General features: G+C 42.2%; 1 protein-coding gene across 1 annotated transcript; it reads left to right on the top strand.

Annotated features, from left to right (window-relative positions):
• Nucleotides 1–7,158: 7,158 nt before the first annotated feature.
• On the top strand, nt 7,159–12,360 carry CTXN2 (cortexin 2). Its single transcript, XM_005521507.2, has 2 exons — nt 7,159–7,378; nt 11,913–12,360. The coding sequence occupies exon 2, from the start codon at nt 11,967–11,969 to the stop codon at nt 12,213–12,215; it is 249 nt and encodes an 82-aa protein (XP_005521564.1). The 5' UTR covers nt 7,159–7,378; nt 11,913–11,966; the 3' UTR covers nt 12,216–12,360.
• Nucleotides 12,361–13,013: the final 653 nt, after the last annotated feature.

Below are 13,013 nucleotides of genomic sequence, written 5' to 3'. Positions count from 1 at the left end.
CCTGACTCAACTTAGTGTTATTTCCTTGAGTCCTGTCACTGGTCACCAGGGAGAAGAAATCAGTAGCTGAGCTTCTGCTTCCCCTTGTGACAATGTTGAAGATCTCAATGAGGTTTCCCCTCCGTCTCCTCCAGGCTGTCAACTGACCTCAGTCACTCCTCATAAGGCCTCCAGACACTCCACCGTCTTTGTTGCCACCTTTGGACACCCTCTAATAAGCAATATTTTTAAAAGAAGAGAAAATCAGTTATCATTTGGACAAAGTTTAATAATTTTACTAACTACAATTACAAAAGCATTTTTAAAGGGGTAACCAAATATTATATAAATATCTATTATATAAGGAAAGCCATTCAGTCCTCTTCAATGAATTTAGATTGGTGGCTTCTGGTTGCTGACCCACTGACCTGTACTAATGTGGCTTTTGCAGGCAAATTTCTTATGAGCTGCTGGAAATCTCTTTTGTCTGTGCTCATGACTGTCATAGCAGGTGCTGGTAACACGTGAAATTTTGGAGAAAGCGCTCAAAGCTACTACAAAACACTCCAACAACCTCCATTCCAGATGAAGGCAGAAAGGCATGCCCAGAGGACTCATAAGAGATGTAATTCTGTTTATACATTAACCATAATTAGATAAATATCTTGGTATTTGCGATAATAATCACTGCTGGAATAGTTAATGTTTGCTTGATATTGCTATCATTACGTTTTACAGCTCTCACTTCTGCAGGATGAAGGGGAGTAATTCCCATGTTCAGGTTACCAGACCCTGTGTTTGATTGTGCTTTGCACAGAGCATCTCAAGTGTTGGAATCCTATACTCTCTGAAGCAGTGTTATGGCACCAAGCAGCTGACACTGAATTCCTGTGCTGATGGGCCTGTGGATATAACAAGTGTTGCTGACTTTCTTACACACCATTTCCCTACTTGTTCTGAATAATCTACTGTCTGTTTCAATTGCTACCTCCCCAAGTTTATATGCCTTTTGGGCCCATGGGTCTGGCTGAGGTGAAGTTAATTTTCCCCACAGCAGCCTTCAGTGCTGTGGTTTGTACTGGTAGCTGGAAAGGAGTTGGTAATGCATTGGTGTTTGCTGGGACAGCATCACAGCCATATCTCCAGCATTCCCCTCACCAGTGGGCTGAGGGTGGGCAAGATCTTGGGACAGGACATAGCCAGATCAGCTGACCCAAACTGTCCAAAGGGATATTCCATACCGTATGACATCTGCACAAGAAAAAGGAGAGGCAAGGGTGGGGAGAGAGGGCATTTGTTACCACATTGGTCTTCCAAAGCAACGGCTTCCTGGGAAGTGGCTGGACATTGTCTGCTAATGGGAAACAGAGAGTAAATATGTTTTCCTTGGCTTCCATACACAGTCTTTGCTTTATTCAACTGCCTTTATGTTGATTCATGTGTTTTTTCCGTCTTATTTTCTCCCATCCCATCCTGCTGAAGAGTGCTAGAGCAACTTGGCAAGTCAGGATCAACCCACCACAGTGCAGTGTACATGGTTTTGTATAAGTAAACTCTGCTGTCACACAATGGATTTTGCAATAAATACTCAGAACTGCACAATCCATACACATCCAAAGATGAAGAGGTGTTTTATATTAAGGCTGCACTGAGGCGTAGTCTGGCTAAAAGCCTGGAGGAGTTACGGTAGCTTTGCCCTGTCTTCCTCACACCACAACTCCAACTTAGAGTGTTCTGCTCAGCTCAGTTGCTTGTGTCAGGATTTTTATGGAAGTCTTGCCTGCTTTTCTACAAGTCCCACACACAATCACTCAGCATTTCTGTCTCCAAAGAGCAGTAATAAAAATGGGAGAGCAACACCACAAAGAGCTGTTAGGGACCTGACAGGGGTGAACTGGAATTAAAAAGTAGAATTTCTTTGGTCTACAAAACTGTGTTAAAAAATATTTAGGTTTTTCCCTTGGTAGACTCTTGAGTATAAAATGATTGATTTTTTTTTTTTTTTTAATCTACTCACCATAGTTAAGTGAAAAAAAGGAAACCATTGTCTATCCATGCCATTTCCTGTGCTGAGATAGTCTCCTTTGTCACACACTACTGGTCCCTCCTGGGAATATTTAAAAATTTTCTTCTGATATATGGGCTTCCAACATCTCTTCTGCCTCTGTTTATGTTCTTACATGAGACAGACAAGATTTCTGAGGAATGTACCTGTTAAAGGGGGATCCTTCATTTAGTCCAACACTGTTACAAGTGTTTTTGATCTTCTGTCCTGACAAATGCCTCTTGTCATCCCCTAATGTAAATAGTGTTTCACAGTTATAGGTAGGGTGTATGGCATAATGCTTGTACGTTCTTGGCAAGCAGAGAGTTGACAGCAATAATTTACACACAGAGTTGAGGATAATTGAATATTCTTGCATATATATATGTAAATATAAGCAACTGTAAAGGAACTATTATTAAAAGTGTCTTGTACAAGTAGTTACTGAGGCAAAATATTGTATTTTAAGTATCAGGGTTCTTTTCAAAACAGTAACTCCCCAGTAAATTCAAGTCTCAAGTCCTCAGTGACAAGGCATAGCTCCCAATATGCTAATGAACAAATATGTATCATCATCCTTTTGGAAAGGACCACTTTAATTTGTCTTTTGTTTATCTATTTTTTTTTAAATTTTGTTTCTAGTTAAGTCATGATCAAAAGGAGTTCATCAATACTTTTGCCAGGTGGAACTTGTGAAAAAATTCTATGTTCCTGAAAGTCAGTTTGTATGGAACTTCAGAAAATAGGAAATTTGAGCCTCATAGCTTTTGAATCCATTTAACTTTTTTTTTTTTTGTAAATGATTCTCTTCAGTTCTCACCTATATGATGCCTGCATGGTGGATATGTCACACATAATTCTCCTTCTTTTGTTTGCCGTGGTACCTAAATGTGCTTAGCATTTTTTAGACCCTCTCCCTTCTCCAGGAAGCCCCAAGTACAGCAGGAGAAGGGTTTCTTTTAGCAATATATTTGCTTTGTAAATATTTCTACTTTCATACCTTATTTAAAGATTCCTTTTTGCACAGACACAAGTATTTCCAGATCGGTCTGCACCGCCTAAGGCTGCACCCAACCTACACTGCTTTACTCTGTGCTAAAAATATAAAATTAACCCTACTCTGCAACTGCCACCCTCTTTTGCATACTTATAGTGGACCTATAGTAAAGCAAATACTATTTTCCCCAAAGGCTCTCTTTGCATTTAAGCATTATCTTTCTGGGCTGAGAAACAATATCAGTCACACATCTGTATGACTGATACCATCGGTGGTATCAGTCACACAGGAGACTTGCTCTACTTGATCTGCAGGGACCTAACTTCTTTGTCCCCCATGGAACCATGGAAGGCTTACATCTCCCTGAGTATCCTAAAACTTTTTTCAGTGTCGTACAACCATTGACCACAGCTTGAGCCTCAATCTTCATCACCGATTTTTTACCCCTAAAAGGCTGCATAAGACCAGACTCTTGGTAGCACTTTTACTGTTCCTATATGGAAACAATTCACATTATCCCCTCTTCCCCCAGACATTACTCTAGCTGCTGAATTATGAAATAAAAAAACTGAGCAACCTGCTCTTTTGTTGGTCTTCCTTCCACTGTCAAGCTGAGTGCCTCTAACATACACACCACCTCTGCCTTTCAAGTGAGGCAGCAAACACCTCCCTCCTGCAGGTCTTAAGGGAACTCATCCTTCCCTCTGCCCTGGCCCTAGCTGGCTAGGGCTCACCCCAGTGCCAAAGTGGAGGAGCTGGGGATGCACCGGGGACCATTTGCCTCCTCTTGGATGACTCTCCCCACACAAGGTGGCACTGTTGGTATTCACTGTATTCATGCACTCTTCCACCTTCCCCAGCATGTAAACTAATTGGACTTAAAGGGGGTGATTTTCAACCTTCTTCAGTTTCTGAATCCCTACACTTTTCCTATTTGAAGAGTGGGCCTCGTCAGACATTTAAATGGAGAGACCGCATTGTAGGACTTGTTTTTTCTGCCTCATTCCTAGCAGTCACCAAAGCAGTGCCTTACAGACCCATATGTCTGTAGACTCTATATTGCTGGTGAAGTCAGTGTCTAGTAAAAGCACAGCCTTTGAACAAGCACAAATAGAGATTCAGATCTTTTAAGACTATGTAAAAAAAAACATGGTAGAATAGAGATGTTTATTATTTTAAAAATGGAAAATACCTTTAATCAAATTACATAAAATAATTCCAAGTTGCAACTGTGATCAATACATAAATTAATATATAATCCACCCACTTTTGCTGTACACCTCTATTATTGCTTTTATCTCTTGTATATACTGTTTCTTTCTGATTCTGCACATCCTCAAAAAACTTGCTTATATTTGCTTAGGAGGGGAGCTTCAACTTGATCTATTTCTTCTGCACACAGTATTCTTCACTGACTCTGCCCACTTCAGCCCATTTAAAACTTTTAGCAATTGAAGGGAGTTTGTTTGCTTGCAAAGGAACCCACAAAGAGAGCTGTTTAAAGCCAAACTGAAAAGCAAATTACAAGGAAGTTAGTTATCCCTTAAAACAGTTACATTTTCTTGACACCTAGACCACTCAAGTGATCCTTAACCATTAAAAGTATTGACCAGCTAATACCTCTAATACCTCTAAGACTTCCATGTTGCCTTTCACTCACTGGCACCCACTTGTCTTTCAGTGTCTTTCCCAAGCTTAAATTATTTGCCAACTCAACGTAACAAATCACTAGATGATTATAAAATCTCTATTTCTGATCAAGGGCTCTTCTTTGAGAAAACACAGCACTCCCTACACAAGGATCAAATCAACAGCAAATATGATTGAAGTCAGATGAAAGTCATAGTAACAGTCAGTTGAACACAAAGATGGATCTTGATAAAGAAACTGAAAGCAAAGAGTAGTGAATGTTCCCTTTGTCCATATATCCAGCATGATTCACATGTACTGCTCTTCCATTTGCCTTACCAAGAAATCACTTTTCCCATGCAAAAGCAAAACTTGTGATTTTCAAGTGAAAAATAAATGAATTGTAGGAAAAGATTGTTATTCCATCCCTTTTCCATTTAAAAATATACCATCTTGAACAGAAAAATAGTGCTATTTGTGCTGACAACTGGTAGTTGAAGAAGGAGAGTCATTCCCTATTGCTCGCTGCCAGTTTATTTTCCAGTTTAAATTCCAGAAAAGTGGGTTTTCAATACATAAAATCAGAAGTCTTCAGAACAGAACAGAAGTGTCAGATTCCTATAAATAAACACACCATTTCAGCAACTTCTGCCATGCCAGAGTACAAGAGAAACTATTATTTCAGTGTTAAAAAAAAATGAATCTATAAGTTCAGTCCTGTAAGAATAACAAGACAAAAGGATAATGTATCTATAAGGAGTAATATCCCACAAGTAAACCTTTTCCAGGAAATGGTAGTGAAAGGCCCAGCATCCATTCCTAAATTCTGGCAGAAGAGGCAAGATGTACCCACTCAGAATATTCTTCTCAGTGCTGTCCCTCACTCCCAGCCACAGCAGTCAGAGTGGTCCTGGCTCCTACAAAGTCCTATTTCCAATAAGGTTCTCCAAGTATGGCAATGCTCAGCAATTATTAGGGATCCCTGGATTTCTGTCACTCTCCCTTAACAATTATGCTAGTTTGAGAAGGCACTCTGAAATTCTGAGGCTTTTTATTTGCTCCTCCTGAAATTTCAAACTGCAGCTTTCCATCTAGTGAGAGACCTTCATGGGGCTCCCAAGTAAATCAGGTTCAGGGCTAAAAAAGAAAACTAGAGCTCCTCAGGAACAGCAGGGGCTCTATGTATATATATATATATATATGTATGTATATTCTGAAAGCACAATCTTATACTATTTTAAACTATCTATTTAAAAAGTCTTCATGGATCTTTAAATATGAGACGCACCTCAAAAATTAGCTTGACTTACAGACATGGTTTATCATATGACTAATGCTGCAGGATTAGAAAATCAAACCAGTAACCATTAGCAAGTACCTAGTAAACCATCAGTTTAACCATTAGTTCTAAATACAAAAGAGCAAGCTGTATTTTGTATTTTTTAGTTCTAAATACAGCAAGAGAAAGCCGTATTTTGACTCTACCCAGTGCTGAGAAGTTCACTGCAGTCACAGCAGAGGAATTGGGCATTAAAATGGCAGGCAAGGCAAAACCCTTTCTTTCCCCAGATCATTTCAAGAAGGTTTAACTTATCATAGTGTTATTGCATGTAGCAAGAAACACGAGTAGTTTTTAAATTATTTTCTACAGAACAAATTCTGTTAGTAGGTCTACAGCAGTCTCAGAAGTCTCATGATGCATGACAGTGTGATACAGTCCTGTTCCACTGACCCACGTGCATCCCTGCAGGGGTGTATTCACCCGGATGATTTACAAATATGGAATCACTATCATCTGAAACAAATTTGGATTTATTAATGCAATATATACGGATCCAGCTTTGGGAAAATGAATCTTCTTTCATAATCCAACTTAAACACCTGCTGTTGTGGCAAATATAAACCTCTCTAATATACAACCAGCATCAGCTAAATACAGCTAATGGACGGATATAAAGCGAGGTCTATGCTTTAATCGTTATTACTATTAGAGCTGCTGGCGGGACTCGAGGCCATACTGCGGGCACAGCCTAAGAGGCTTTGGGCTCAGCACGCCCCACTCAGATCAGAGAGTTAAAGAAAGCCTTCCCGCTGTTTCACGGCGAGCAGCGGCCCCGCCGCACCCAGCGCGGCTCCACAGGTCCCGCTCGGCGGCGGGGCTGCGCCTCTCGGCCGGTACCGGGACCCGGGAGGGACGCAGCCCCTCCTGCGGGTACCGCAGCTCCTCCTGCGGGTACCGCAGCCCCGTCCTCCATCACTGTAGAGACCACCCGGCCTTCGAGGCCCTGGTACCCGGCCTGGGCGGCGGGAGCGGAGCGGAGGAGGGAGGGCTGCTCCCGCCCCGCTCCGCAGCGGCCCCGGCCCGGCCCTTACCGATGCACCGCACGTAGTGTTTTGCAGGAAGTTTCCACGCTCCTAGGTTTAATCCGTGCAAAGCGGGGCTGGAGAGGAGCGCGGCTGAATAGCGATGGAAAGGGGCGGGCGAAGAGGTGGAGGAGGAGGCGGTAGCAGCAGCGGCCGCGTTTAATTTTTTAATTAGAGCAGTTTGAGGATCTCTCGGCGGGATCGCATCGCCGGGCGGCGAGGGGAGCCCGGAGGGGCCCGGGACCACCCCGTGCCCCGAGCCGTCGGGACTCCAAGCTGGGCTGTCGACAGCTGGCGAGGCGGGCCGGAGGCGCGGCGAGCTCCGCGCTCCGCAACCATGGGCAGCGCGGGCGCGGAGGACAAGGGTTCGTAGCGCGGGCGGCGCGGCGGGGCCGGCGGGCGGGGCGCGGGGCTGACCTTGCGGCGCCGCCCGGCCCGGCCCGGCCCGGCCGCGCTCCCGGCGGGGGCACGGAGACACGGAGGGAGGCACCGGGCGGCGGGGGGAGCAGGGCAGGGTAAGCGCCGAAATCTGCCTTCTCCGGGGTAACGGGACCGGTGGAAGCGAAGGCTGGGCGCGCCATCCTACAGCAACAATTGCTTTGTAGGTGCTCGGTCTCTCTCAGCCTCCATCCCCTGGGAAGCAGGCAACACTTTTCCACATTCCCAAGTTAAGAATGATGCTAGTGAACGTTTTATTTTCCTGCATCTCTATATTATCTAAATCTAGACTACGTATATGAATTCACAACACAGAAGCTCTCATCCAATGAAGACTCCAGGCTCATCTATTTGCTACAGATAAAATCTTATTTTTGCAATTCATTCCTTGTTGGAAGGCTGGAAGTGTCACTGTTCGGCTGCTGCTTCTTTGCATGGGAATGCTGTTTATGTGGAAAAGTGTTGCTTGCACCCTGAGTTACCATGCTGCAAAAATACTGTGTGGGGCTCTCTTTGCAGAGCTGTGAGCCGTGCCTTCATTTGCTGAGCATCTATGTCCTGGCCTTCCTGCCTTCACCTCCCTGAATGTCTTAGGACCTATACCCTGAAGCAATTTAGAGAATACAGGCATGCAGTGAGCACATGAGTATGACAGGTCAGCTGTGTGGTCATGGTGCTCCTTTTGCAGCGTTTCTGGCCATGTGTTGTTAACTCAGGTAGCTGAGACTCTTCAGAGAATTCCATATTCATGCTGATTTCTATTTCTAGTCTATTTTATAGATTGTTAATCTTTTCATCTTACCAGTTTCTATGACCAATTTCTGTAATAGCATTTCTGGAACACAGTTTTGTTTCCCTGAACAGATAGTTAAAGGCAAATGAGCTTTTAAAGCTCCCAGAGAATGCCTGTTTATATGTCCCTTTCCAAGTTAGGTTTGCTGTTACTCAGGACTGAAGCTATTCAAAGTACTTTCAGAATGACCACGTCCAAGAACCAGCAGCTGGGCTGTAGACATCCAAGAAGAGAACAGATGGCCACTGATGTGGTCAATTTTGTTACAAACTGTCATTTTGGAAGTGAGTTTTTAGGCACCTGAGACTTAGTTATGCCAAGAGGATGAATGCTCCCAGTTTGAGATCGTGTAAAAATAGTAATTCCCTAAGTACTGAGCCATTAGAAAAAAATCCTGTAGTGGGCTCTGTGAGAGAAGGACTGAAGCCAAGAACACCAGGAAGATCATCCTGGTTACTTTCTTGATGTTCTTAAGTCTCTCTGTAAACCTAAGAGTAAAGGCTAAGTCTGAAAAAAATTACACCCTGTCACCCCAAACCACCAAACAGCTGGGTCTGGGATCTTCAATCCACACCAAACACTGACAGTGTTGGGCTGGTGGTTCTAGAATAAGAATTTTGACATCTTCCTTCCAGCAGCCTCACAATACCTAGTACCCATGGTGTTCCCCTTCATCCTCCCATAGGTACAGCCAGCACACCCAGCTCATATCTGTTTTATTTAGCTCAGTATGAAGCCATTTTCCTCATTCCTGTTTTCTTTAGGACTCTGTTTCTTCTGGCCTCAGAAGGACTTCCAGTGGCCTTTTATTTCACAGTGGGATGTTAAGGAGCCTTTCTTTTTGCCAGTGTTTATATGAGTAACAAATCAAAGGAGGAGAAGAATCCTGACCTGTAGAAAAAAGATTGAGCTCTGTCTGGGGCCAGCCCCCACAAAATGGCTCTGCAGAGTATAAATCATACAATGCTTGTCTCCATGATGCTGTCCTAAAGGCTGTCTTTGAGGATTTTGGGATCCTGGCCAGGTTAGTTAGCATTCACAGTCTTCTGACTCAGGACTTTGACAGATACACTGCAGCAAATGAAAAGGTATCTGACTGACTGGGAGAGGACATCTAACCTGTGTGCAGCACTGAAATGTGAAAGCAATAAAAGGCATTCAAGGTGTCATGGGTTTGGGGATACATAATTAGAACAAAATTTCCTGTGAACTTTAAGGCTTCAATTACAATTTCTGAAATTCAGGACAAGGAGCAGAAGAACACAAATCTGCACATTAGAACCAATCTCCCCCAGGCAAAATACACAGTTTTCTCATGCAGCTTTATCATGCAAACTTTTGTTAAATAAGACTAAGATGTCACTTTCTCCACGTTTCAGCATCAATCAAGCTTTGCACAGACATTTGTCCCATAATGTCTCCTGACAAGCACATAATGTACAAACAAATCCCATCTAATTCCAGTGTATAAGCTGCAAAATTAGTAAGACTGGAAGTCATATTCTTGGAAAATTACTCTCTGTGGTAAAGAAATGTTATGTCAAATGTAAACATATTTGTCTGGACTCAGCTCAAATTCAAATTCAGGGTTCTCCATGGCCAGCCTACCCATAACATTCTTCTCAATGTCTTTCAAGAGGGAAACTGGGTTTTTTAGGTCTGGCTTTTCTATGTAGTGATTATGTATCATTTTCCTGTATAAGCCTTGTTTATAATTTTTATAACCCAGTACTCTAGGACTTTTGGAAAGTACGTATTTTTCCTTGACTGGATCTTGCTCAAATCAACTGACTTCTAACATAAATTTGTGATATTGAACTTTCTGTAATTTTTTTTTCCTGCAGAAGGTCAAACTTAATAGAAAAATTGGAGGTATGCCCAATGAAAATCCTTATAGCAGGTGGGCTTTACCTATGATGTATTTTCAGAAAATAAATCTTGCTTGTTGTTGACATTATTTCTAATTCCTATAGGCTGTATCTGGATCTTTCTTCCAGCTTAACAGGAATTACAACAGCATGACCCAAAGAGCAGAACATAATTCAAAACAAGGAAGGATCTCATATACAGGTCTATAGAATAAACAGACCAGCACTTGTTATGCTCTGGAAAATGTGTAAAGACTAACAGGAACCATCATTTAATATTGCTATACTGAGGTTTATTGCAAAAAAGGGAAATACTTGTGTTTTGCCCTTTTGATCTTTGTTCTAAAATTTTTGTTCTTTAGGATAATAGTCAAAAACCCCACAAACTTTGAAGAAAGAAAGGACATACCAAACAAGATAAAAGTTCTGTCCATTTGTGACTGCTCAGGAATACCAGAAGTTATTTTTACTTTTTCTGCTGTTTTTGCTTGTAGGCTGACTCAGAGTATGGCCCCTCTCAGCCATGGCTGCAGTACAGAGCAGAGATACTGGAACTCTCTTTAACCTGGCTTAGCTGTGCAGGTACCTGAAGCAGTGTAGCTATGGTAGCACAAATCTCTGAGTGGCCTAATTAATCTGCCAAGAAATAAATGGATACTGGCAATTCCCTGGGGAAAAAGAGGTTGAATTGTTAACAAAAAGAGTTTCCCCTGAGGCACATTCGTTAAATAGGTGTTAGCAAGAGCCAGAAAACCTCAAGTTCTAACCTTAGAAAAAAGTATCTTTGTCCTTTGGCACTTTTGATGTCCCAGCCTTCCAATTCTCCCACTGTCTATAGATACAAAAGAAAGATGTGATTCCAATATCTGAAGGAAAACCTAAAATAAAGCAAATTATCCCCACCCCGAACAAAAATCTATAGGTAAGATCTCCTTAAAAAGACAAATATAAGAAGTTTCTCCTTTCTGGAAACATGCAGAGCTCTCCTGGTGGAGTTGCTTGAGCATCCTGCTTCCCTAGGACACACATCAGGGTCAGTCCCATGAGCAACGCGAGAGCACGGGCAGATCTCCTGTTTAGTGTGCCTCTAAAAATGGCAGGGCATGTATGGGGAAGACAAAGGAGAAGAAACAAATGAGAGCAAGATTAAGGAGAAGGGAATTTAATTCTGTTATCTCTTCTTCCACCTTCCACAATCTTTGCTCATACACAAGAGTAGACGTGTAGAGAAAGGTGAAGGGGTAATTTTAGCAATCTGCTCACTTTCTTACAGTCTCAAAATACACATGGCATTTTTTTCTGAAACTGGAGCCCAAGACTTCACTAAAATTGCACACACAGTCTTTTATTTTGGATTATAGTTGGATCTATTTATGTAGACTCTGAGCTGAAGCAAATGAGTAATATCCACATTATTTAGTTGAAATTGCCTTTGAAGTCAATGCAAACTTAACTAGTTTAAGCACAGAGATGTAAAGCCATTTCAGGAAACATACCAGGTTTCTGCATGTGGAGACCTTAGAGAATATTGCCAAATCACAATCTGTAGATTGAAATCTCTGTTTTGAGGAGACAGAAAGCCAGAAAATTGTGAATCTGCTGTCTCAAAAAAGAGGCCAATAAGTAAATGGTGTGTAGAGGCTAATAGTTGCAATTTTATCATGTTAATTTAAACGTGAAAAAACAACAGAACGCTTCTAAAATCGAAGCTGGTTTTAATTTTCAAATGTTCATATGCTAGAGCTCAGATATATGCACCCCATTTAGAGCTAACCACACTGATTTGACGTTTCTATGCAGGCAAAGAAGCAATAGAGGTGAAACTCCCACAGAGCCACCAAGATGTGATGCCCAATGATGAGCAGTAATTACTGCAGCAACACTTCAGCCAGCATGAGTGTCAACGAAATGTCTGCCTTCCCCCTGACCTTAGAACAAAAAACTGGCTTTGCCTTTGTGGGGATTTTGTGTGTTTTCTTGGGACTTCTAATTATCAGATGCTTCAAAATCTTGCTAGACCCCTACAGCAGTATGCCTTCTTCCACGTGGGAAGATGAAGTTGAGGGGTTGGATAAAGGAACATTTGAATATGCTCTTGCATGAAAACTCACAGAATATCCTGCCTTAAACTTGATGTTGATTTCATTTTGGAAACCAACTGTTGTTACATTTGTTATACATACCTGCCTTTTGGAGATATGTTGGTGGCATCCATTTTGTTAAATAAATATTTGTTGCAAACTCAAAAGGTACTTCAAGTTGCTTTCATTTGATGAACAGTGGAATGGTAGATAAGAAATGGCTAACAGAAAACAAACACACAAAAAACCACTAGAAAGCTACCATGGCCAGTATTTTAAGGATCAGATGATACCTGGCACTTCAGAGGAGGATCTCATGGCTACCATGTCTCATGACAGGCTGAAGAAAAAGACAGGTTCATGAATGCCGAATATTTATCTGGTAGCCCCCTGCCCTCCTCATCCAACACAATTTTCTGAAACTCAGTGTCTGTCCTTGTACACTGAGGATACAAAAGTGGAGGACGACAAATGGCTATGGCTTAGAGGAGGTGTCTGCAGGAGGTGTGTGTCCATGTTTTTATTCCACTTGGTTACAGAAGATGATTCACTTTAAAGTGGAACTTAAACTGGTTAACAGCTCCCAGCAGTAATTACACCAGCCTGTCAAGGCCAAAACAGACACAATCATGCTGCTTACCCATTTTTACCCAGCCTCCAAGGAGGAATGGGGCCCAGAGCTCTACTCTCCAGCACTCTCCACAGCTGGTTCTGTTAGTGCTCCTGCAGTTGTGCACAGTGTATGATCTGGACTATCACTGATGAACTGGTCATGGAAGATCCTATCAAAGCAGAAGTGAAAGAGCGAAAGCAGAGACTC

Source organism: Pseudopodoces humilis, chromosome 16 (assembly GCF_049639895.1).
Source record: "Pseudopodoces humilis isolate 2021_Gansu_Grassland_sample_001 chromosome 16, ASM4963989v1, whole genome shotgun sequence".
Lineage (NCBI taxonomy): Eukaryota > Metazoa > Chordata > Aves > Passeriformes > Paridae > Pseudopodoces > Pseudopodoces humilis.
Note: the sequence above shows the minus strand (reverse complement) of the source record. Positions and strands in the feature narration are given on the sequence as shown.

Bases quoted from the DNA above. Each gene is read 5' to 3' on its own strand.
- CTXN2 (XM_005521507.2), top strand. From the start codon at position 11,967: ATGATGAGCAGTAATTACTGCAGCAACACTTCAGCCAGCATGAGTGTC.